Source organism: Passer domesticus, chromosome 10 (genome assembly GCF_036417665.1).
Source record: "Passer domesticus isolate bPasDom1 chromosome 10, bPasDom1.hap1, whole genome shotgun sequence".
NCBI classification, from domain to species: Eukaryota; Metazoa; Chordata; class Aves; order Passeriformes; family Passeridae; genus Passer; species Passer domesticus.
The window spans coordinates 13,232,360-13,256,687 of record NC_087483.1 but is presented as its reverse complement, the minus strand read 5'-3'; the positions used below and the strand labels follow the sequence as shown (position 1 = coordinate 13,256,687).

General features: G+C 36.0%; 1 protein-coding gene across 7 annotated transcripts in view; it reads right to left on the bottom strand.

Annotated features, from left to right (window-relative positions):
- Window positions 1-24,328, bottom strand: part of GLS (glutaminase) — a 107,192-nt gene that overhangs the window by 32,000 nt on the left and 50,864 nt on the right. For 4 of the 7 annotated variants that reach the window (XM_064433873.1, XM_064433871.1, XM_064433872.1 and 1 more), the window contains exons 2-7: window positions 21,033-21,129; window positions 20,442-20,563; window positions 15,352-15,481; window positions 14,549-14,628; window positions 12,789-12,952; window positions 6,982-7,040 (exon numbers count right to left, since the gene is read on the bottom strand). In XM_064433873.1, coding sequence (XP_064289943.1) covers window positions 6,982-7,040; window positions 12,789-12,952; window positions 14,549-14,628; window positions 15,352-15,481; window positions 20,442-20,563; window positions 21,033-21,129 — 652 coding nt within the window. Of the gene's footprint in view, window positions 1-1,073; window positions 1,124-5,872; window positions 6,960-6,981; window positions 7,041-12,788; window positions 12,953-14,548; window positions 14,629-15,351; window positions 15,482-20,441; window positions 20,564-21,032; window positions 21,130-21,674; window positions 21,710-24,328 lie in introns of those variants that run through there. The other 3 variants (XM_064433874.1, XM_064433877.1, XM_064433876.1) reach the window with 3 other exon arrangements.

Below are 24,328 nucleotides of genomic sequence, written 5' to 3'. Positions count from 1 at the left end.
TTGAGTAAAAATATTTCCACGGCCAGTGCCCATACTAAGAATTTAGACTGAAGACTTAAAGTGAAGTGTTACCCCTAACTATGAAAATAATGGCAATTAATTAAAAAATATTTGATTAAAAATTAAAAAATGTTAAAGAGCTATAAAAATAGAATTTCACATCAGAGGGCACATCATTGTGCTAACAATGTACAGGAAAATCTAAGTCCAACTTAATAAGGATGACAGTAGAACTTAATTCTTAGGGTGGGCTTGGTTTGGGTTTTTCAGGGAGGATGAGGGTTGTTATTTTGAGGATTTATTTTTTCCTCTCTTGTTCAAGAACATTCTCAAATTTAGTAGCTGCCAGTTAAAGACATTAATTTTTTGGAGGTCTCTGATAGATGACCTTTTACAAACTCCAATAGAAAAAGATTCAAAGAGGAGTGGGAATAGCACATGGTCCACTGGGGGGAGTTTTAAATTTTTTTTTTAAGTAGCCAAGTAGAATTTTTGGAGGAAGTTTAAAAACCAATGGCATCGCATACACAAGTGGAAACATTGTATCTGGAGAAGATGTTTTAATACAAAATTTTAATATTAAAGACAGTCTATTTAGAATAACAAGACTCTAACAAATCTCAAACAATTCAAGACACTACTTGCACTGTGTTTAGTGTGGGGATGGGGAAGAAAGTGGAAAAAACGGAAGCTTTATATCAACCAGTATTTTACTTAATGAAATGCATAAAGCCAGTCTCATTTCCCACTCTGCATGTGGATTAGGGTGTTGCAGATAATCTTGGAAGCCCATGCTTCAGCTCATCTACAAGAGGATGTGCAGACACACACGTACAATCACTGGTGAAAGGAACATCACACTGTTCTCTCAAAATTATGCGCCAGTGGTAACCTTATGTGTAAAGGCTAACAACTTTACTCCTAAAGGCAATCATCTCTAGCTATTTTTCAATTAGATAAAAAAATGCATGATACATTTCATCAAAATGTTCCTGTATAATATACCAGAACACAAATCTTAAAAATTTAACTCCAAATCTGTTCAATGAAAAATAATTAAAAGAAGAAATTACCAACTTCATTGAACTGTTGCAGTTGTCAAAATATTCCATAGATCCTAATGCTGTAAAATATGTAACAACATTTAAACCACAAAAACCTTTTTAACCTTTCAAATGCACAATGAACATCTTTTTTCTGGGAAAGTGGGTCAGCATTAGTTATGGGATGCTGCATTGATAATTGTATGGTTAGACATGTATAATAAATTGAAACAGGTTCTTTTGTTAAAAAAAAGAAAAGAGGGAGAAAGGGATCATGCTTTCTGCAAAAATATAAATACATAATACTTCACTTTTTTGTTCTGCCCAGTGGAAAAAAATATTCCCTCAACAAAAACATGGCTTTACCAGCAGCACATAAAATCGGTGGGCAGAAGACTCAATGCAAACTTTTTCCACATCGACTTCTTATAAAAAAGGTTCCTTTTAAAGTTCACAACTAAACTTGTATTTTGGGAAGAAAATCTTCTGCACACTAAGCCAGATGGTGAGTTTGTAGTCCTTGATGTTCCACGCACTTGTAGAGGTATTTCACAGCACACACAAAAGCATTGTTACTGAAAGCACTGCTCATCCACCTGAACTGTTTGCTTAAGCAACCACATGATCCAACCTCAGCAGGGATTTACTACAACATGTAACTGAAACAAGAAACTCTGCTTCCATACGCATGATGACTAAAAACCCCAACAGATTATTTCCCCTCTTCCAGCAGCTGACAGAGGTGTCCTGCTCCTCCTAAAAAGCTGGAGAGACACAGTGGCAACACACATTCTATGATTAAAATTCAATTGCAAATATAAAATCCTAACATTCAGAGTACTGAGCAGCTTTTCCATAATTATTTAAATAAATACAAGGGACAAGGGAACTTCTGTTCTTCCACAAGTGCTTCTTATTTTAAGTTTGATTGCATAAACCTATGAGTTTGGGGCACAATATTTCTTAAATAGCATTTCTAAAGCTCAGATGCAATTTAACCTGTCTAGAACACCAAAGAAAACACTCCATGCACTAAACTCCACAAACACTTTGTACATTTACGGGAACATGTTCATATACACACTTATACATGCTTGTGTGTATATGCATATGAAAAAACACTTCTAAATGAATACAAAATTAAATGTACAATGTTAAGACTGAAGCAGTTTGATAGGCAGAAAATTCAAACTTTCAGAAGACAGCTCAATACAATTTTGTAAACACATAAAAACCCCAATGGACACTATGGCTGTCAATCATAAATTTGAATTTTTTGACTGTGTCAGTTTTTAGTGATCTTCCCTTTTTTTTTTTTTAAGGTACTTGTACTGTATTACTTGTATTTCTACTAAAACATATAAACAGTTGCATGGATACTTACCAGAGCTTGCAACAACAAAATTAGGCAAAATTTATTAGAAAAGCAGTTAACATTAGCCACTTTTCATTGATCAACACTGTTTCTGTGACTGGACCATATAAGCTCTTACCATGTGTCTCTCACTAAAGTAATTTCTCAAATTTGAATCTAAGCAAGGCTAATAAAAACACCTGCACCATGCGAAGCTTATAATCTTCTAATAATAGAAGATTATTTAAAAATTAATTTCTGAACTATTTAAAGCCTAATTTATAATCTAACACTATACTGTCATGAAAATACCCAGAAACAAAAAAAACCATAATTCTGTGTCAGAGTGCAAGAAAACTTTTTAAAATACATCTGCATTTTTTATGAAGTTAACTACTAATGTTGTTGTTTTAGCTTTCTTTGCTTACACACTTTTTATATTTTATTTGTTAAGATGGTCCTGTTCTATGAGAACTGGTGTCTTCACAGTTTAGTGTACCATGTTCAGCTCTGAAATACTTGAGAGTACATTGTGACAGACAGTATTTGACCTAAGACCAACACTATCAAAATTCCAAACACCTGTAAGATTTTTTGGTGTCCTTCACTTCTGTGCATGTGTGACCACTTAACACATGTTATTTCACAGAACATACTACATAGTTAATGTCAGATTACATCCAATGTACTTGAGTTTTATTAAAAAGTGGAGAAAAACATGGATGTAAGATCTAACCCAAATTAGTTACTATAAGAAAATTAGTAACCTAGGAAGAGAGGCAATGTCACCAAAGTGAAGACAAGTGTCTGGCAGAGAAGATCACAACACCAACACGTTGTAAAGTGGTTTGTATGCCCATTTACACATCAGTCTCTCAGGAAGGATAACTCCAGTGACAGCACAGAGCAATTAAGCTAAATCAGTACTATTTATTGTAATTGAATTTTCAAACTAACCATGCAATTTCTCACCTCTCAAGTATTGAACTGTAACTACATAGGTTTCCTAATAACTGAATCCTGACAGCAAACAGACCCTTGGCACAGCTAGACAGGCTTTTCTACCACTCCTTGCCTCATTTGTTTTGTGATTTAATCAACATATTTAGTAAGCTCTTAGATATATCACAACTCTCTCCATGTTTTATATAAAAAAATACGCTTCCATTGAACTAAGATTTTTTTAGGGTCAGAAAGATCAGCATTTTCATTTTCTTGTACACCAAACTTTTTGCAACAACTATGAATTTTGCTATTGGCAACATGTCTAAATGCTTCCCACATAATTCAAGACCAGAGCACACCTCCCTTCAATGAGCACTCCATTCCACACTGTCTGCATGTGTCTGCCAGCACTTAGAGGATCTAAAGATTTGCCTGAACCTCTGCTGTTAGGTTAGGAAAACTTTTATCTACAGATGGAATGTTAAAGCACACCAAAAAAAAAGACTTAGGATTAATCCCTTGTTCTCTGGTGATTCTACCCACTGCCATCTGCTTTCTTCCACATATTTCTCTCTGAACCCTTCCTCTTCCTCTCACCTGCATTGCTAATGTGGCAGCCAGTAAAGGTAATGTGGGAAGTCCTTGAGAAAACCACTGATATTCCTGGAGTTGACAAGCTTTGAGAATTGAGTTAAGGTTTAAGAAAACTGAAGAGATCAGAGCAGTAAAATCTATCCATTCTACAGGCAATAAAGACTTTTCCCAGCCAATGTGATGTACAGAAAGCTGCACTGGATCTGTACTAAATCCATACAGGAGCTGAATCACCTTCTTTCAAGCACCTGTATTTCCTTGGAGACATGATAAAAATTACTGTTCTATCTCACACCACTTTTCCATAAACTCTTGTAATTGCCACTACAATTTTCTTTTGATAAAAATTATTTGAAAATTGTTATAACTATGTAATTTATATAACTAGTAATACAGGCAAAGGGCTGTATGGGAAAAGGTCTTCAGTGGGGTTTTTTTTAACTTTATTTCATTAAAAGTGACCTGCAAGATGTCCTTTTGCTAAAGCACTTTTATTGTAGACACATGCTTTAAACTGCTGGAACAGTCTGTGGAGTGTAATGCAAGTACAATTAGAACAGGGGCAGGGGGTTAAGGCACCAAAATGTAAATACAGCATAGTACCAAACACAGGGCAGTTGGAAAATCACTTAAGATGCCAGGAGTAGGATACAGCCATGCCTAAGTAACTCAAACAAACGTGTAACTTAACATGCACATATCCCTAATTATTTTTTATTATGGATTGCAAAGACAATGTAACTTTACAGTTTAGGTCCCTGATCTATTCCAAGGCAGGAACACCAAATTCTGACAGCACTCAGAACCAGGTATGTGATGCTAAGAGCCTTTTTTACCCCTAAAATGTTAACACATTACATGTTAATATATTCTGAAAGTGATTACTCCAAGCATCATCCCTCATCCACAATCATAACCTGTGCCAGGCTCCAAGGACAGCTGGGTGTAAGATCACATCTACTAACAGCTGCTCAACTCAGTACAATGTATGGGAACACTGAAAGACTTCTTAGATCCATTCCTCAGAGAGAGATAATCAATCTCAAAGGAGGTAAAAGCATTCTTAACCATGAAATACAGCAACAAGCTCTCTGTAGTTATTAACATGCTATCATTAGATAAATCTGTGATACACAGTGAATTTAAATTTTCTTGTACTTTAGGAGCCATACACTATTTTCAAGACATGTAAGTAACAACTAAAATAAAATTAATAAATGCAGAGGAATTGAGGGCAAAGCATAAGTTAATGAAGCCACCTTTTTCAGAAAAAAGGTAAGTTTTATATTAGATCAAATAAAAATGTGAATTATGTAATTCACTGGTTAGTAGCAATAATGTTAAGTTGCAGATTGTAAAGAAGTTACTTCACAAAAATTACAACTACTACATAGTTTTGTACCAGTGACCCTCTATGTAATTGTCTTCAGAATATATTTAGCTTGGTTAGTTATTCAAATGATAAATGGTATCTTAGTGAAAGCAGTACAGAAAATCTACATTTTAATCACACTGAAAACAAATAATGGTGTGATAGGTAAGATACGTGTCCACTAGACGTGCAGTTCCCACATGCAGAAATGTTAGTGCAATGCAATACTCTTTATAAGAACATTACAGAAAAAACCCAAATAAAAGTTAAAAAAAGCCACCCAGCAAAACCAATCCCCAATCCTTCTAACAAATAGCACAGCTGCATGCATTAAACAAATCCATGTTATCTATTCAGAAGTACACCATTTATCAAGAACTTTGTGCCTTCTGCAAGAGGCACGTGCTTTTGTTTTGCCTTATGATCAGTAGGGCATGTTGTAGTTGTCCAACATTTTAACATTTCAGACAAGTGTGTTAAGTCAGATTTTAAAATTCACTATTATCCAAGTGAATTTCAATGCTCAGTCAACCTTCAAAAAATATTAAATGTGAATAAATTTACCTGTCATACTTAAGGCCATTTTCTTTCACCTACAGCTATCAAAGATAAATGTCTTTAAGCAGGAGTTCTTACACCTTCTTTAAATATAAAATAACAGAAAATCATGATCTAAGTAAGTTTAAAATCAACGTTGTGGAAATAGGGGGTAGGAAACACACTGTAGCTAATGGACTTGGAAATGCAACCAAGAAACAGGTTGTAAACAAGACTTCTGGACCTCTGAAGTAACAGTATCAAGTTTACTAATCAAAAACTCCAGGGAACTGACACATTCCCCAGAACTCTATGCAGGAAAAAAAAAATATTTTTGTACCTGTGGCTACTAAAACCAGCAGAAAATACAAGTCAAGTACCTGGCAAGCATTAACACTACATAGAGTTTATACCATTAAGAACTTCAAGACATTTATATAGCTGTTCTACAAAAAAAATAAAATACAGCTTTCCAAAAGTCTCAGATCATGGAATAAAGATGTAAAGTCATTCCGACCTGGTGTGCTTGGCAAAATAAATATTTGTTTTCAAACACTCTTGTTTATGAAAGCACACTTACATCCCAACAGCAACTATGTACCATAGAAGCTCAACATAATTCAGGATGTTAATAGCACACAAAATCAACATAAGACTGACATTCAGATATAGCAGCATTGCTCCTGTACAAATTATAGTATCTTTCATTTCTTCTGCACTGCAGAAGTACTCTTGTAACTTTATGCTCTTTAAGAGCACTTAGACACTCAGAAATGTACTTCTGAGTGCTACAAAGTATATTCCTGAGAAATATACTTCCTCAGCAATTAACAAACAGAAGGCAACACTCTCAAGAGAATATCAAGTGTTGTGCAGCTAAAGAAGGAAACAAATCTAATACCATCAAGGAAAAAGAGTTTTTCAGATGCACTGATACTTGAGAAAAACTGCTATTCTAACACTGCATTCATTTGGAAGGGTTACAATTCCCAAAATATCAGTTTGTCTACCTGCCAATGAGTAAAGTGCCATCAGATATTGCCGACAAAAATCAAATACAGCTTATAATCTGCACAAGACATTTTTTCTACATTCTACTAAAACACTCAGAGAGAAACTAAATATTAACTTTTTACCTTGATTAAAGATGTGATCACAATTGCTCCAGCATTCACCATAGGGTTATGAGGCCTGTCTGTGAAATAAAGTTTTCCATTACAAATATATTCCAAGACATGTTTGTCAAACAAAACCAGTCAAGTGCCTAAGTGAAAAATTATTCTAGATTTAAGTATGACTGAAAAGCTACTATTACAGAATAGCAATTACATAACCTTAAACCTTTAAAAAATACTGTAATCCAACACCATACACAATATTTTATAATTCTGAGCACAATATTCTACAGCTTATAACACGCTCAGCCTTATGCTACTTAACAATCCAGTAAATTATTTAGTTTGGTGTCATTTCTTTTCTTGAAAATCACAAATCCTCTTCATTTAAGAACTTAATTTACTTCATAGCTGACTTGCACATACCTGCTACACTTACATTTTCCTTTTTCCCCACTGATGTCCATATTAAGAGTATCTTTGCATTCCCAAGTCATTCTTGGCTGCTGAATAAATCACCTTCTTTTGTATCTCCTTTTTCTAAAAAAACCTCTCACCAGCCATCTTACTTTTCCCAAATAATCTACCCTCCACAAATTACCCTTTTCTTTTATAACTAACATTTTTGCTGTGCTTTTTAACTAGGATGTTGACTTCTGAGCCTTGTGGTGTCTGAAAACCTCAAACAATTCTCAACACATTAATATCATGACAGGTTTGAATTTTTTACTTGCTGTTCCTTTACCTCCAAATCTGAAAAAAATACTGATTTAAAATTGAACAAGAAGTGTCCATAATTTTTATGTATAATGTACAAACAAGGATTCTAAAAGGAATTTGAGAATATGTGGGTTTTGGAGATGAGTCTGGTATTTGCAGCATACACATATATTCCCATGAAAGTTGCACTGGTTGTGGTCAATGGTACTCAGCCATCAATGACTATCAGTTAATCTTCAAACATTTTCTTCAAACTTTCTAATCTTCAAGCTTTACTAGTATTTTTCAGAAAGTCAATATTAAAAGGAACTTTTAAATAAATCAAACATTTACATTCTCTTAGTGGAAAAATAAGGCCCAACCTTCCAAAAAAGTGAAGCTCCTTAAAATACAAACTTATTGTCTAGATAATAAAGTTGTTTCTGCCATTCCTTTTCTCTCTGAGACTCATAAATTGTTCAGATTTCATTTAATTGTACTTAAGAGCTATATATATATCAAATATCCTGTTGTTATCTACTAACGCAAGCAACGAGGGCCAAATGTATTTGACTTCTGATTAACACCAGATCCTGGATAAGAAAAGATAGCATTTCCATAGCTCCTCAGGGACCACAAACCTGAACACAAGTCAAATGACCACTCACAGCATCACAGCCTGTGGGCAGAAGGGACATCTGGAGGTATCTCCTCCACCCTCCAGTGCAAGGCTCTTGCCAGTTCCATAAACTGAGTCTTTAAAACCTCCAAACATGGCAAATGCCCTACCTCTCCAACAATCCTGTTCATCCTAGGTGACAAATTCACCCTAATATCCAATCTGCAGCTCCCAAGCCACAGCACAGGGCCACTGCCCCTTGTTGTACCAGGTGCCAGTAGCAAGAAGAGTTACAAGAGAACCCTTCATGTTGGCAATTGCTCCTCAAGAATTTGAAGAGGTTTCCAGAGGAGCCCCCAGGCCCTCCCCTCCAACTGCTCCCTGGGAGTTACATGTGCCCTGGGCTGGTACAGAACCCTGGCAGCCCTGAGCCCTCCCCAGTGTTTCACTCCTTGAGCTGGGGATCCCAACTCTGGACACACAGTCCAGGACAACACAGCTCTCATGCACAATCAGAACACACTGTCCCCTCATTTCTCACTCTAGCTATGCTTCTCTTCTTTACAGCTTCCTCTCACCAACATAAGGTATCACTCCAGTCCATAAACACACTCATGAATTTATCACACGCAGCCCATTCTAAAAATATTTTTATAAATATTTTGCTCCTGACTCTTCTGTGCATCTCTGTAGTTTCAATCTGCCACATGGTACAAAGGAAAAACACAACCAGATTCCATACCATGTGTATGTTTGAATAAAAAGGATGTGCAATGTTTATTTAGCTTATTAATATGGTATGTCCACACAGAATATACCCTCTGAAATGCTACTGCTTCCCATTTCTTTGAAGATGTCACCACTTACCCTCAAAGTCAAGGCATTCCTGGTTCCTCTGCTCTCAAGATTCCTGTCTCTGACTGCTTAACATCCCAAGCTACCTGTACTTGTTCTGGCCACTTTACAACTAACACATTTCCATGTGCTGCCTGCACGTGAAGAAGAGAAAAACCTTCTGATAAAACAAAACAAGGACTTTCTTGGATGTGCTTCTGAAACACAGTTGTGTTGTTCCCTGCACGACAAGAACATCACTGTAGGAGCCTTACCAGCTAAGGGGGGTACAGCCCACACAAAGAGCTGTCCTTTGAGGCTCTGTCCTCCTGCTGCCAAATCCAGTACATCACAGTGCTGAGCAGGACACCTGCCATTAACCCACTGCTGCATCAGAGCAAACCCTGCCAGGGTATCCAGGTCCCAGGTGAGCAGCTTTCACCATTATCTGCACAGCACCAGGGAATACCACCCAAACACTTCCCATACACAGGTGCCTGCACAGACAGACATCCTTCTATCTTGCCAAAACAGCTACAAGCTTCCTAGAGGTGCTCCATGCCCCAAGCCTGTCACTGTTTAAGAGGCATTTGGATAATGCCCTTCATAGATGATTGTTGTAGGTCCCTTCCAACCAAAATACTCCATTCTACAACGGAGAACCTCTCCCCAAAGTTAAGCTATACTGGCCTCTCTCAAGGGCTAAGATGCCTAAATAAAAACTTGCATTCTGAAAGATTTCTGCAGATTTCAAAGAAGAGATGTCTTCCATTCCCAGGTAATTTTTTGCCTCTGGGGAATGTACAGGTTCTGACACTACGTTAATTTTTAAAGAAATTCAAACACAGGTCTATTTCTAAATCAGCAGCCACTACTGATCTACCTCACAGTGGGTGCCATCAGCAAAGGGATTCCATCCTGTACAACAACTGAACATGAAAACTGATACTATAATTGCAAGTTTGCCTAAGAGGTGAACAAATTCATCCCTTAATCCTTAGAAAGAGGTATCAAACTGTGCAAACCTGACACACATTACTGAAACCAAACACACACATACTCTCTATTATCAAATAATAAAGGAAGTGATCTGCTCAGACTGATAAAAAAATAAAATCTTTTATGCAACTTCTCTGCAAGTCAGGAGTATTGCTGTATCGTTTCATTATACTTTCATATTTCATGTAAGTTCATGTTTTTATCCTTAATGAAATATAAACAAACTAAACAATTTCCTGGCAATCCCTCATTGAATTATAGTACAACTTTTATTACTGGACTAAGTTCCACAAACTATTTCATTACTGGACTAATGCTACAAATAATTATCACCAAAAGGAGGTTGTATGTATAGATAAGAGATATTAACTGTTCATAAATACAGGTATTGTTCAATTTGTTGCATCGTGAACTGAACAGACATGAAAAACCCTGTAGCTGCTTAATGACCGTTGCAAGGAAAATTATTCCTGATAATGCCAGTTTCAGACATACTTTACTATGTAAAATTTCTGATCTATGTCAATCAACTAGAATAATCTTTTTTAAACTAGCACAGAGATTGTTTTATTCCTCCAGAAATCTGAACTGGATTGGGCAATATATTCCCTTTGATAAAACAAGTTTTAAAAGTGAATATTCATAAACAAGCAGAAGTTTCCAAATTTCCATTGCACAGCACAGATCATACTCAAAACACAGCAACAGCTTTTTGTTGTAAGTTGGCATTTTTAGCTGTAATTTAAAACTGTCTTACAATATTCTTCATTCTTTCCAGCTTCAATCTCAATACTAGTAAACAATGAAATGCAAGAATAGCCTGTTTTAGGAATCTTCCATATAGTTGGTATAGAAAAAATACCTTCAGATGCATGTCTAAACAGTTTCCCAACACCTGTGTATCACTTCATAAAATCTGGATTACAAACATGAAATACAACTATGTTTGAATATTTAGAATGTAAATAGATTAAATATCAATTTTGTTTAAATTCTCAAGTCTGTTATTCACAAATACTCTGCCTATCTGAAGTTCATACAGTGGTTTAAATCTACGAGTGCAGATTTCATCTTTTAAACCCTTCTCTTCTCTCCTCTTCCTTTACTTGGAGAAACTCAACCTCCCTTTCTCTTACTATAACTGAAATGTTTCTATTTATTAGACTTCTACTTTCTGTTTTAGTCTTTTCTTAAGGACTGTATAAGAGGCCACGCAGTTCAGTTCCAGCACTTTTTTTCTCATGTCTGTCAGCCACAGAAGCACATACTTAAAAACTAAATTTTCTTTCATGTTCATTGGTCAAAATTTCAATTGTCCAAATTCTCTCTCGAAGTATAACAGTATGTAAAAGACCACAGCCCACCAATTCATCTTCTCCAATAGTTCAATTTTAAAAGTAGCAATAAAAGAAGAAAATAATTACTAGACTTTGTCATGTTATTAAAAAGAGAAAATATGGAACGACTATATTAGTTCAAAGGAATTAAGGGGCAATTTTCAGCACCATCAAAGCTTTTTTTATAGTAGAGCTTTTGTAGGATATGAAAGACAAGTCTTCACACTGTACAACACTGTATTTGGAAAAACTAGGAAAGCAAAAACAAGCCAGCATAACTTGACAAAATGCTTAATCCTTTCTTGGCAATGTATTCCTACATTGTTATTTCATCACCATTTACTAACATAATAAAAGAGAAGCAATAAATTGCAAAGATACATTTTATTTTTAAGTATGGAAAGAAGATTTTAAGGTATAAATAAATAATTTTATATTAATCATTTGCATGTATTTAAAACATAATAAATATAATTAGGTATCATTAATATATTAATACTACAGATATTTAAGTTAGAAGTCAACAAATCCTTGATAAAGATGTCATCCAAGCCTTATGCTAGTAATTAAATATTAATTGCAACACCATGGCAACAGAAACATTGTCTGTTCTTTTACTGAGACAGATCCCCTAGAAGAAACATTTGTGTTTCAGAGACAACATCCAGTATTTCCTCTAAGGCTACATGAGTCATCTTTCTCACATTTTTGCTATAAAATTTTAAAAAAAACATACTTCCATTCTTAAGAATTCATATAATATGAAAAAGAAATAATCTAGGTAAGTGCTGTAGGAGAAATTCTTGCTAAAAAAATCCTTCCACAGGGGAAAAAATAAAAACATTGTTTTGAATGTAGCCAGATTCCATTTAGAATAAACTGTGGGAAGATTTTGCCTTCTGGAAACTAGTCAGTGCTGGCCTTTGGCACCAGCACCTGCTTCTCAGAAGGCTGAGAAGTGATATGTTTTTTAAAATCAATTTAACATCTTTCATTCTTTCACCACCATTTTACAGAAGCCATGATTAAGGAACCCTTGCTACCAATTCAACTAAATAAACATAAATTTCAAATGCCTGCACTGTTAAAATTGTTTGGGTTTTCCTACAGCAAATGGAACAGAAGCAATAAAACATCTTTCACTAGCATTCTAAATTAGGCTGAAGTGACTAACAAAGACCAAATCTACTTTGCTGATAGCAAAATATTCTGGGACACTGCCTAGTAATAAGACTTTAGAGGATAAAGTAAAATCAAAAAGACTGAAAAAACTGTGTAGGCTTGCCTCCTAATTTTCTAAACCTGAGTATGTGCATCATTAAGTACAGTGTATCTCTTACCATCTTCATTCAGGAACAATTTGTTGAATCTCAATCCACTAGGCTCTTTACCAACATATCTGTGCACATACTCTGTGCCAAGATCATTGACAGCAATCGCGTATTTCAAAGGCTTTACGCAGGACTGGAGGCAGAACGGAACTTTGGTATCACCCACAGAGTGCCTGGGAAAAACACAGATCAACAGGCTTGAGATTCCTGTTTGTGCCAGTGGAGTGTTAAATGCTTCATCTATCCTTCAACATGCAAGGACTATTGACAAAAACGCCCCAAGAAGCAAAAGCATATTATTACTAAGTCTCATTTTAAAGAACACAACAATGAGATTTAGAGGTTTTAGCAACTGACTCCATAAGCCAAGCATAACAAAGTCAGTTGCTGACTACTGCAGAGGTAACAAAATAAAAAGTTCAGAAATGGGTTTGTACCAGAGCAGAAAATCACCTCAAACCTCTAGTCCTACACTTATCCTACTCAATTGCAAACCACATACTCAGCAGGGTAGAGCTGACCCAGATAGAGCCACTATACTGACTTATGCCTATATAAACAAAGATGAGATACAGCTTGGGTTTGCAATTTGAGAACAACAATCAAATGGCCGTATTTACATTTCCTTTAATAATGGCAAAGACACAGCACTTATTACATGCTATCTTTTGGAAAGTTTACTTTCAGCATCTGTGTCAGACTGCACCAAAGAGTGACTCATGCAAGCAGCATATGCCACATCTAGAGAGAGCAAAAGGCTTGAAGCAGCCACTTGTCTGATGGCAAAATCAGGAGTGTATTTGCTTCTGTTCTGTGCAGAAAACACAAGGCTTCAGTGAAAATCACAATACCATTTTGGCATTATAAAAGCTAACATTACACAACATTAAGCATTACAAAAATTAATATTATAAGAACTTTCATTAGCACATAATATCCAAAACAAAGCAAAATGCCAATTTAAAGTATAAGGTTTTTTTACTATTAATAGATTATAATTCAGACACTTAAAGAGGGAGATGAAAAAATACTTCTGCTTACTTGTACAGCTCCTCCCCTGAGATTACAGAACATATGGCTAATTAGAAGCAAACATATGGATCTCAACAGATCACGGCAAAATGAACTCCAAAATGAACTCCAAGCCACAGTCACCAGAAGCAAGTCTGATGCTCTCAGGAATGCCCCATTCACAAACACTACACCTCAAAACTGCAGTTTCCAGAAGCTGCAGTAGGACCACAGGAAACTGCAGGTCAGCAGAGCTGATGAGCACCTTGCATTGTGTACTCACAAAGGGAGACACAGAGCTCATGTTACCTCTCAGCTAGATGGTGCAAGGTATCCCTTTACATCTAGGCTCCTAACTGTCTCTGCTACTCTGAGTTACTAATACTGAGAAAAATAAAATCACTGACTAGATCTAAGACCTACATACACCCTTACAGGGGAAAGCTTGATAAACCTGAAAAGCAAAACCGTGGTCAGCTCTGTCAAGTTCCCACATCTTCATTTTCCTTTTAAAGAACATGAATCTGCATTTTTTCAGTGACACACAGATTATATAACAATGCTACAGTGAAAACATTAAAATGCAGAGAAGGAGCTAACACTTAAGTACATTGTGACCTACACACAAAGTTATATAGGTTGATGCAGGGGTGCTGTTAGACAAAGCTTTTCAACTTCCAAATATTATTGCTACAGAAGCATTGCCTCTATGTTTCCTTGAACTGTTCCAAGAACAAAATGTAGAAGTTACAATATACCTCTGTCCATCCACGGTGCAAAGTGACACCCCCCACAAATCGGGGCTGAACTTGGCCAGTTGTGGAATATAGTCAGCAACCTATCAGAGCGTGAAATAAAGAGAGACACATTACAATACCCATAATACTTAACTCTGCATTAATTAAAATAAATATCAATGGAAAGAATACACAAGGTACAACTGATTTATTCTACATATAATCACCTGGTGGTATATCTAAAACTTCATTAGAAATTATTATATTCACTAGATCATTATCAAATAAAACCTTTTTCTAAGTAAAATTTTCATTACATTCAGAGAGGTATCTGTATTCTGTATAACAGCACATCAAGATTTTCAAATAATATAAAATTTTTAGTTTGTAACACAGTCTGGGATTTTTCAACTAATTTATTGAAAATAAGCACCAGAATAAATTTTATTTACCAACCAATGTGCAGTATTAACAATTACTTTTGTTACACAATCCAGACAGATGTGTAGAGCTGCATCATTTTTCTATAGCTTAACTGTAGTCTGACCAATTATACAGCAGTTTTATAGTTTATGTAAAATAAAGAAGGAATAATGCTATTTTCATATTCCAACAGCAAAATGCTACAAGATTCTTAGAGGCCGTGAACTGTATTTCTAACACAGTTTACAAATTGAACTTTCAAAACACTTTCATCAAGTTACCAGTTTAATTTTGCTAAAAATTTTAAGAAAAATCTGTCTGCTTAACAAATTATGCATTTGGTTAATACTGAAAATCTACAGAAGTCTGAAGTTGAATTTACAAAGATTACAAAAATTTACCTTTCCTCCAGATTGTTTTTTAGCACTTTCATATAGCTCATCAATATGGGAAGTAAAGGACATAAAATCTGGAATGACAAACTTCCTTCTGAAAGCTTGAGTAAGTAACACAATATTACTCTGTACACACCTGCAAAAAGTTAAAAACGTTTATTAGTGCTTTGACAATGTGCTGTGAAAAAGCAATTACATGTTATTTAATTAGGACCTTCAGTCCCTTGAAGCTACATGCCTACAAGAACAAGTCTACATTACTTTTCCAATTTGCCACTCCATTTTTTAAAATTAGTTGTAATAGCTTTACTGCATTCATTTTTATTCCTTTTATTCTCTTTTGAAGTTTCAACTGGGAAGCTGTACTGCAAGGTATTATCAATCTCCCTTCAAGTAGCACCTCAGCTTGCAAAAGGGATCTAAAGCACCCAATTGTTAGGATCAAACCATCAAGTTTATCTAACCCAGTCTTTGGCTAAATAAGTGCTAATTTCAGAGTTAGATCAGACTGGGGAGGTTCAGGGTTGCTTTCTCTCACTCCACCTTTTCACCGCTAACTGAGGTGAGAACGCTGCCAACAGACCAAACTGGAATGTGATTCCACTCTTAATAAGAAAAAAACCCTGTGGAAAAAATTGATAACATCTCCTGCTCTAAGCAAAAGTTAATAGTGAGCCGTACGGCAAGTTTCTTCTTTCAAATCTGCAGCACTCAAGGAATCTCTGTTGCCTTTTAGCCCAGAAAACACAGTTACACTATCGGCCACACCCTCTGAGCGCCAGCCCATCTGGGACGGCGAAAAAACCGATGGGGTAAAAAGGAAAAGACTTATCTAGGACAAACAGAAGTAAGGACGAAAACACAAACTGATGCATGCTGAAAGTGGTGTGAGAGAGGAGAGCAATTGGCAGCCACTATCAAGTCAGTTGAAATATGACCTGATAAAAGGTATTAAGAGCCCTGTCCCAGGGCAGGGAGGACAAGGCAGGTTTAACAGCAAACAAACAGTTAACACCTTCACACCGTGCCTTCTGGCACTGTTGACAGAAGCAGACACATACTATTAATGCAGGCAAATGGAAAGTTAAGAACATCTAAGCACATGCTACAAAGACGAGCATACCTTCCAATTAAAACTTAACCAGAATAAAAAAGTCATTTTTAGAGCCATCTTTTCACTTAGAATAGATATTTCAATAATCCTACTATTAAAAGCCATCATCGGTTCAAAATGAAGGTGCATGAAGACCAGTGAAGAGACAGAATTACCCTCCCTTTGAATGCCCTCTCTTTTTCTAAGCCTTTAAACTCCTCCTACTTCAAGGACTTTATCTTAAATTCAACTGATATCCATTTCAAATGCTTCACAGCTCTCCGAAAGTGAAAGAGAAACTGTGAAGTTTCCGATGCACACAGTCACCTAACAAACTGCTGTCTCTAATACACTGCTTTCTCAGCCTGTGTGAAAACTGCAGTTGAGCTGTTTTTGTTGCAATCTTTTTTTTTCTGCATCTTGCAAAATTTGCTGTTTGCTTTTGTTCCCAGCAGCTTCCAATTACAGTCACCTACTCCAGGTGCAAAACCCCTTTTTAAAAGCAATTAATAACACTGATGGCAGCTATGTGTGCAGAAGGAGTAACAACATAACATGCATTAGGTTCAAACTTCAGATGCCCTTCTACATTGTCTGCACTACCTGAGCACATTAAGCACTTCTGTAAGAAAAAAAATATGTCTGAAGTTCACCCAAACATTTTAGAACAATTCAATACAAAGTCTGGAAAACAAGAAGGCAGTGTGCACTTAAGTACAGTCCTCTTAAGATCACATTATGTTTCTGAAACAAGAAGGGCATTTATATACTTAAAATTTACACCAAGCCTACGATGCTCATTTCAGCAGTTCAATCCCTTTAATGTAGGGATTAAAACTCAGTACAGAAATTGTTGTGTTGGTGAAGGACATTGCTTACCATTACCAATTTTTCCCAGACTCTGCCAAGGTAATTGTCTGGGTATTTATCCCGGGTGTTTACTCCTTAAACCAAGCAAATAGTATGAATTCACAGACTAAATTACATACAATGGTTCAAGTAATCTAGATGGGCATTCAGAACAATAGGTGCATGGAGAAAATAAGAGAGTTCTTGGGTGTCCCTTTAACAGGACACTAAACAGATTTGACAGCTTTCAGTCAGCCAGGACATGAGCCAAGACAGCCTCTAAAATTCTGCATCTGACATCTCCTCCCATCGAAGTAATTAACTAACTATTTTCCAGGTAACCCTCTGGAGATGGCTGGCCTCAGGCTCCGAAGAAGTGGAGCAATAGGAAAAGATCACAGGGAGGAATTTAAGTAAATAATTACACTGATAAATAAAAACCTTTCTACAGTCAAATATTGTGAACAACTTGGCCCTTATCTCTCACATAGTTTAGTGGTGCTCAGGATAGGTACACTAAAAAGTCCTACATTAAATTCTTCCATTTCCACAAACTTTACAATCTCTGCCTGAAAAAAAACCCCAGAACTCTCTTGCCAAATCCCAATCCAAGCATTTCTCGTCCCACTTTAAAAAATGTCATTTCAAACTATAAATTTTTCCTGATACATTTTAGTTAGGAAGATTAGGCTGCAAGTCTTATGATCAATATTAACTGTCAGTGACTTGTGTAACAGAGTTTGAAAGCAACAGTTCGAGGGGTTTTGGAAATTGTATCTTTATTCTTTACCATAAAGTTAGGATCACTTTGTTTTCTTTACCACCTTATTAGGTTTATCCATTATTTTTCAAGTTCTGACTCAGATTGCTTATTACTGTTTCCCTACATAAAGCAGCCCAAGTTTAATTTAATAATAGATGAATTGTTGAGCACTATTATTATAACAGAGTGCTATTATATTAAGTAGTACCAAAAAGGAAAAAAAGAAAAGGAAAAAAATTCTCCTATCAAGCTAACCAGCATGTTGCACTGCCTTCAGTAGCAGCCTGGTCTCACCCTGCAAAGACCACATTATGTTACACAAATGCAATGTTAACAGCTAATTCATTAATTTATAAATGCTCTCTTATGTGCACCCCAGAAATCTTCATCTAAAGAAATTCTGCAGATGAAAGATTAAAACTCCAAATTGTTCTGCCTGTAACATGAAGATTCTTTCTGATGTGGAGAGTGCTGTAAAGCCAAAAAACTTCAAAATAATGCAATTTTAGTTGAATTGGAGCCTAACGTTTAAAACCATTAAAAATGCATACAGAATGACAGACAAGACAGATATACGAGCTGGTGTATTTTACAGGTAATTTCTACTAGACTTGATTGATTTAGTCAAACTTATGCTACCACTACTCCAGATCACTTAACCTTGATGCTTTATTAGATCTGGCAGCTTTGGATTCAAATTCAAGAGGAGAATTACACCACTGACTTTTATGTTTAGGGAACTGAAGCTTTCAAGTCCTGAGGTAAGCACAGCTGACTAGATACATTACTGTATTTCACACATTAAATACTCATAGAAGAAAGTACAGGGACCCTGCGCAAGCCTATTCAAAACAAATGCAGTCCCTACAAGGAACAGGTAACTGAAGTTCAGGGGGTTTTAATTTACAAAAACAGTTACAAAGTAACCTGCTACTGCAAAGAAAAACTTGCTATGTGAAACAAGATTCACATTCTAAACTCTTCCTATACAAGAAGCAACCACGTAAGCTTTCCACAAATTGTTACACTAATGACTACTCTCCTCACACAGAGGATCCAATCCCAGAGATGTGACACAGAACATAAAATAATCCTGCTAATTAGCAATCAATTCTTTTTCAAATGAAGAGCTCTTGCCCAAAACATAATTCACTTCACTGTGACAAATAAGCCTTTTAGTATAAATGTAACACATAATAGAAAAAGCATTTCCTTTCCAATCCATCCATACCCACAGGAAGGTTTCTGAATCTAACAATTTAGAGTTCTTACCCTGCTGACAATAAAAACAGTGAAGACCTGGTCTAGAACTTAACACAGGAGTAAAGTTAGTCCATGCTGGACCTTTACAAAGCATCTCACATGTGCTTAAGAAGTTGACTGGCTTTTTTGTTGCACACACAGACCTTAACTTTTTCTCAATCTATTTCCAAAAATGTTCTTTTTTAGATATATATATATATATTTATATATATAAATATATATTTATATATACACACACATATATGCATATACTTTTATATATTTATACTTACATAAGCTATGTAAATACACAGTAAGCAGATACTGTATATATTTTGTATACCTACATGTACATAAAATATATGTATTATATATATGCACTTAAAAATGGTCTGTGCAAATAGGTTTTAGGTATTATTAGGTATTATGATTTAGCCTGCAAATAGAATAAAAATGCAGACAGAAAAATAGTCTAAAAATTTCATTTCAAAATTTAAGAGCCTCTACATTTCCAATCTTTTGGCACACAAAAGCTGTAAGTAGAGGAGCAAAGGAGTGTGCTTGAAATGAACAGAAGACAACCTGAACAGAGCTTATACTTTTCAGCTGACTACAGACTTGGCTAAAAAAAGAACAAACAAAAGCATCACTAAAATATGGCACACAGATCTTTTCCAAAACAGACCTATGTCTGCAATCCTAACCCCTCTCATCTCCACGTATCTTGAAATTTAACATCACTGTTTGCCACACACTCACTTTTAGAATTGCATGCATGCTCTGAACATCTTGCCACACAGAAGCAGCATCCTGAACTTCAGATTAAAAACTTACAAGATTAGAAACTGACAAGTGCAGCAAGAGAGCAGTTTTACATAATCACACTAAACACTTCATGCTGCATCAGTTAATTTTGTTTGGCACCTGACCAGGAGCTGCAGTATGGGGTCAGACACACATGCAAACAATACTGACACATTTAAGCTCTTGTGGAGACCACACAGCCTGTCTGCTGCATGAAATCTGAGAACAAACTTTCATCAGAACACTGATTTATGTACCTTATGTCTCTCCTTAAGACAGCACTCAGTAACACACAGACAGCATTCATTCAGAATTATACAGTTACATAATTGACAGAAAGTTTACTTTTTAAAAAGGTCTTTGTCCAGCATAACACCATCTGAAGTAGTCTGAAGAGTCAGTCTTAGCATATCCATGCACTCTTTCAATCGAGGATCAGATGTACGTAATCCTGTAGATTTGAGTGCCTATTACAATAAAACAATAATTACAAAGGGAAAAGATATGTCATTGCAATCAGGTTATCTACTGCTCAGCATTTATCACTGAAAGAGATCTGCCACTGCGTCATCAACACAGACATTGTGACACTTTACTGATTCTTTAGCAATTTCCTTTGGCCATTTTGGCTGCATTTTATGTCAAAGCATTAATGTTACTTGAAATCCAGTGGTCTAACTACATTTTACAGAAGCACAAATACTACCAAGCCATGCCACAGGCACAGCTGCTTTCAAGCATACTCTTCTGCACATCAAAGAAGTGAATAATAACATTAATATTTCAACTACAGAAACTGCTCGGGGAACAATACATTCCTTCCCACAGATAAACACGTACAAGAGAAATTCTTTGCTTTCCATTCTTGCATTTAAAATGTTAAAATAACCTTGCAGTAGTTAGCTTTCATACAGCAGTTTGGAACAGTAAACTTACAGTTATGAATTTATGAACTGGTATTTTTTCTTGTCCTTCTGCAATTGTATAGAAAAGCAGATCTTCTAAGCTGGGAAGGAGACCTTGTTTCATTTTACTGGAAAACAACAAAAAAAAAGCTTAGATTATTTTAGTGCCCATTTATATTTACATACATTTTTGCATTTTCATCAGGCAAACACATTTTCACTGATATCATTAATTTCAAAGAATGATTTCATGGGTGAACACAAAGCTTAGTTAGACTTTAAGCAGAAAAAAAATGATAATATTACAAGCAGCATACTTAGATTTTACAGTATCAAACATTCTTAACGGCAACTCAGTCATATTTTTACTGTCATACATTTACTGCTAAGATTATATTTAGATTTTTTTGGGAGAAGATTAATCCATATCACTGTTTTTGATGTCACCAAGGATAGGTATGTTGGTTGCAGAAGATAAATTATTTATAAGATTCCAGGATGTATATGTCCCATAATGAAATTGTAGAGCATACTGACCCAACTATTCTACAGGCAAGAGAAAGAGATGATAAATGTGTAATATTTTCTTCAAAACAGTCCCATTTTCAGGACTCCACAGAGCAGTCCTGAAGTCCCTATCCTTCTAGAAGCTTATGTAAGCCCCATCAGTTACCATGAAACAAGCAAAGCCATCTGCAGCATAACAGAGCACCTGAAGCAGAAGGAGTGACTCTCATCACACCTACTTAGCTAAGTAAACCCAGTGCAGATGCACCTTTAATGGTCACTGTGCTTATCAGTGTAAACACACTCTCCAAGGATCCCAGGTGTTACCTGGGATCATACCTGTTTCACTCTGAGATAGGCTTCCCTTGCCCTGCAGGTTTTCAGTACCTGCATCTTCATTTCATGTGAAATCTAAAGGAAACCCACCAAACTAAGCACTCAGATTCCTTGTAAGACAGAAAGCTGCAGTACTGACAGCTTTCCCTTCCCTTTGAATTTACAGATTGAATCTGTAAAAAGTATAAAAATATGCCTTGATATTCCAAAGCTCCCTGCAGCAGGCAGGAGCCCAAGTCTTTACTTGCCCTGTAAGCAGTGCCCACTACACTTCCAGACTGAGAGGGGCAGTGACAGCAAAGGGATTCTGGTTCTTTGGTCGCCTGAAGTGCCCAAGTTTGCTTCCAGACAAAAAAGCCAATGTTCCAATGCCTGACCAACAAAAAAACCGATAAAACCAAAAGAAAAAATATGTAGATAGTAACTAAAATGCAGAGTATGCAGTCTTACATTATTTTAACCATCAGTTTTAAAGGTCTGTCTTATAATCTATTAATACTGGCAATGCTTTGTTACCATACAGTAATAAATAAACTATTACCTGAAACCAGAATGCTCAGTGGCAATTTATGTATTTTTATACATTTATGCATATGTTTACAAAAATTAGGTCCAAATTCTAGTCACTGAAGTTGTCAAGAGATTAGTAATTCTTTGAATAGCAGAACTCAGGGTTACAACTGCAAAAATAAAATGCTACAGCTAAGCACAGACCCTAGATAGCCCAATGCAATCTTACTGACTGACGTTTAATCCTCTCCTCTGCCAATACTTACACAAGGCAGATTTATGATTATTTTTAATAAAAATCTGATTGTACCCAAATACCCTTATATATTTAAGGCAACCTCTAGATTGCTCTTGCCTCCCTCCTTTCCTCGTAACTAGCTGTGAAAACAAGCAGTAAAAAAATATCACCTCTCATTTTCCAATTTAAAACCTTGTACTTACATACTAAGAACAGAAGACAGCTTTGTAAGCCAACAGACCTTTCCTTGTCTTACAGTCTAGAATTTTTTTTTTTAATTTAAATTATGCTGGCTGACTAATGCACAGACAGGCTGGCAATTCAACCAAGACAAACGCTTGCAACTACCTCAAGCAAACTACTGAGCAGCCCTTTTGGTAAAGAAAATTCAGGTCTTCCAGGCAGCGTGTTTCATTTTCAATCCTTTGGGGACAGTAGGTCCAGTCAAGCCAACAGAACCAGAACTACCAACACGGCAACTAAAGCTTTAGGATGTCTGCATCCTAATTCTGCAGGGAACTAATTTTAAAAGTTATGCCAAGTTACATCATCTATGCCCCTACATCTTCATCATTTACACAAAGCATTCAACTGAGCTCCCCAAAACGTCGAGATTTCATGTTTTAAGGGATGTCTCTGCTACACAAGTCATTCCTGGACTTAAGGTCTGCTTAAAGTCTGGCAGAGGAAACTTTCCTATTTCACTCTGGCAAAACCAGCCAGCAAACACACTGAGAAATGTTAACTGATAACCTATTTAATTACACATTTCTGAGCAATTACTCAATTTTACAGTGTTCCAAGTACGGAATTTCTATCTGGAAAGATGCAGAAAAATACTTCAGCCATTTAACCAAGACTTTACCTTCCTCTTCGTATGACTTTAATCTACTAAAGAGACCTGCACCTTTCACAGCAGAGAATCTCTCAACGTGGTTTTCATATCTTTCACATCTGCTGCTGTTCAATACTGGGTCACTCAGCCTAATTAAACAATGGAGCTGCACAGACGACCAAAGCAAAGAGGATGACATTCAATATATTTACAGAAAATTGCTCTTTGTCAAGTAGTCCATCTTTTGGTAAAGTTTATCAGCTAAATAGGGGTGAAAAGGCTTGCTCTGCAGTTTATCAGATCAGTGATGTCAGTAACTGGTGTTTGCTTAACCTAAAAGATGTGTTTTGGCTCTGTGAACACACTTAGCAAGATAATTCTGTTCCACACACACGTAAAAAGCTGTTTTTCAGGTCAGGGAACTTGCAATTTTCACAGTCAAATTAAGTGGAAATTCCGGTTTACCTGATTTCATGAATAATGACTTGATATTTCTTTACCTTCTTGGGAAAAACAAAAAAAAAAAAAAAGCAGCAGAATATTAAACAACTAGACTTCTTTGGCAGTACACTAATCTGTGGACTACAATACTGGTGGACTGATTTTTTAAATACAAAGGAAAACCAACATAGGAATTCCAAGCACAAGGACTTTGCAGTCCTTCTTTCAGATCTTCCTTTTGTATCAGTATAATGTCTACACCAGATTCTGGGGGGACTTAATTTTAACAAATGCTGGATTTCTAGGATAAAAACAAGATTAAATTTCAAATAATGTGGAAGATTCCTCCTCTGTACTTCAGAATAGAATTGCCAAAATGCAGAACAGGATTTACAGAACAACAAATGACATAAAGATATGATATTGCTAATAATAGTTTCAAGCATTATTAACAAATATG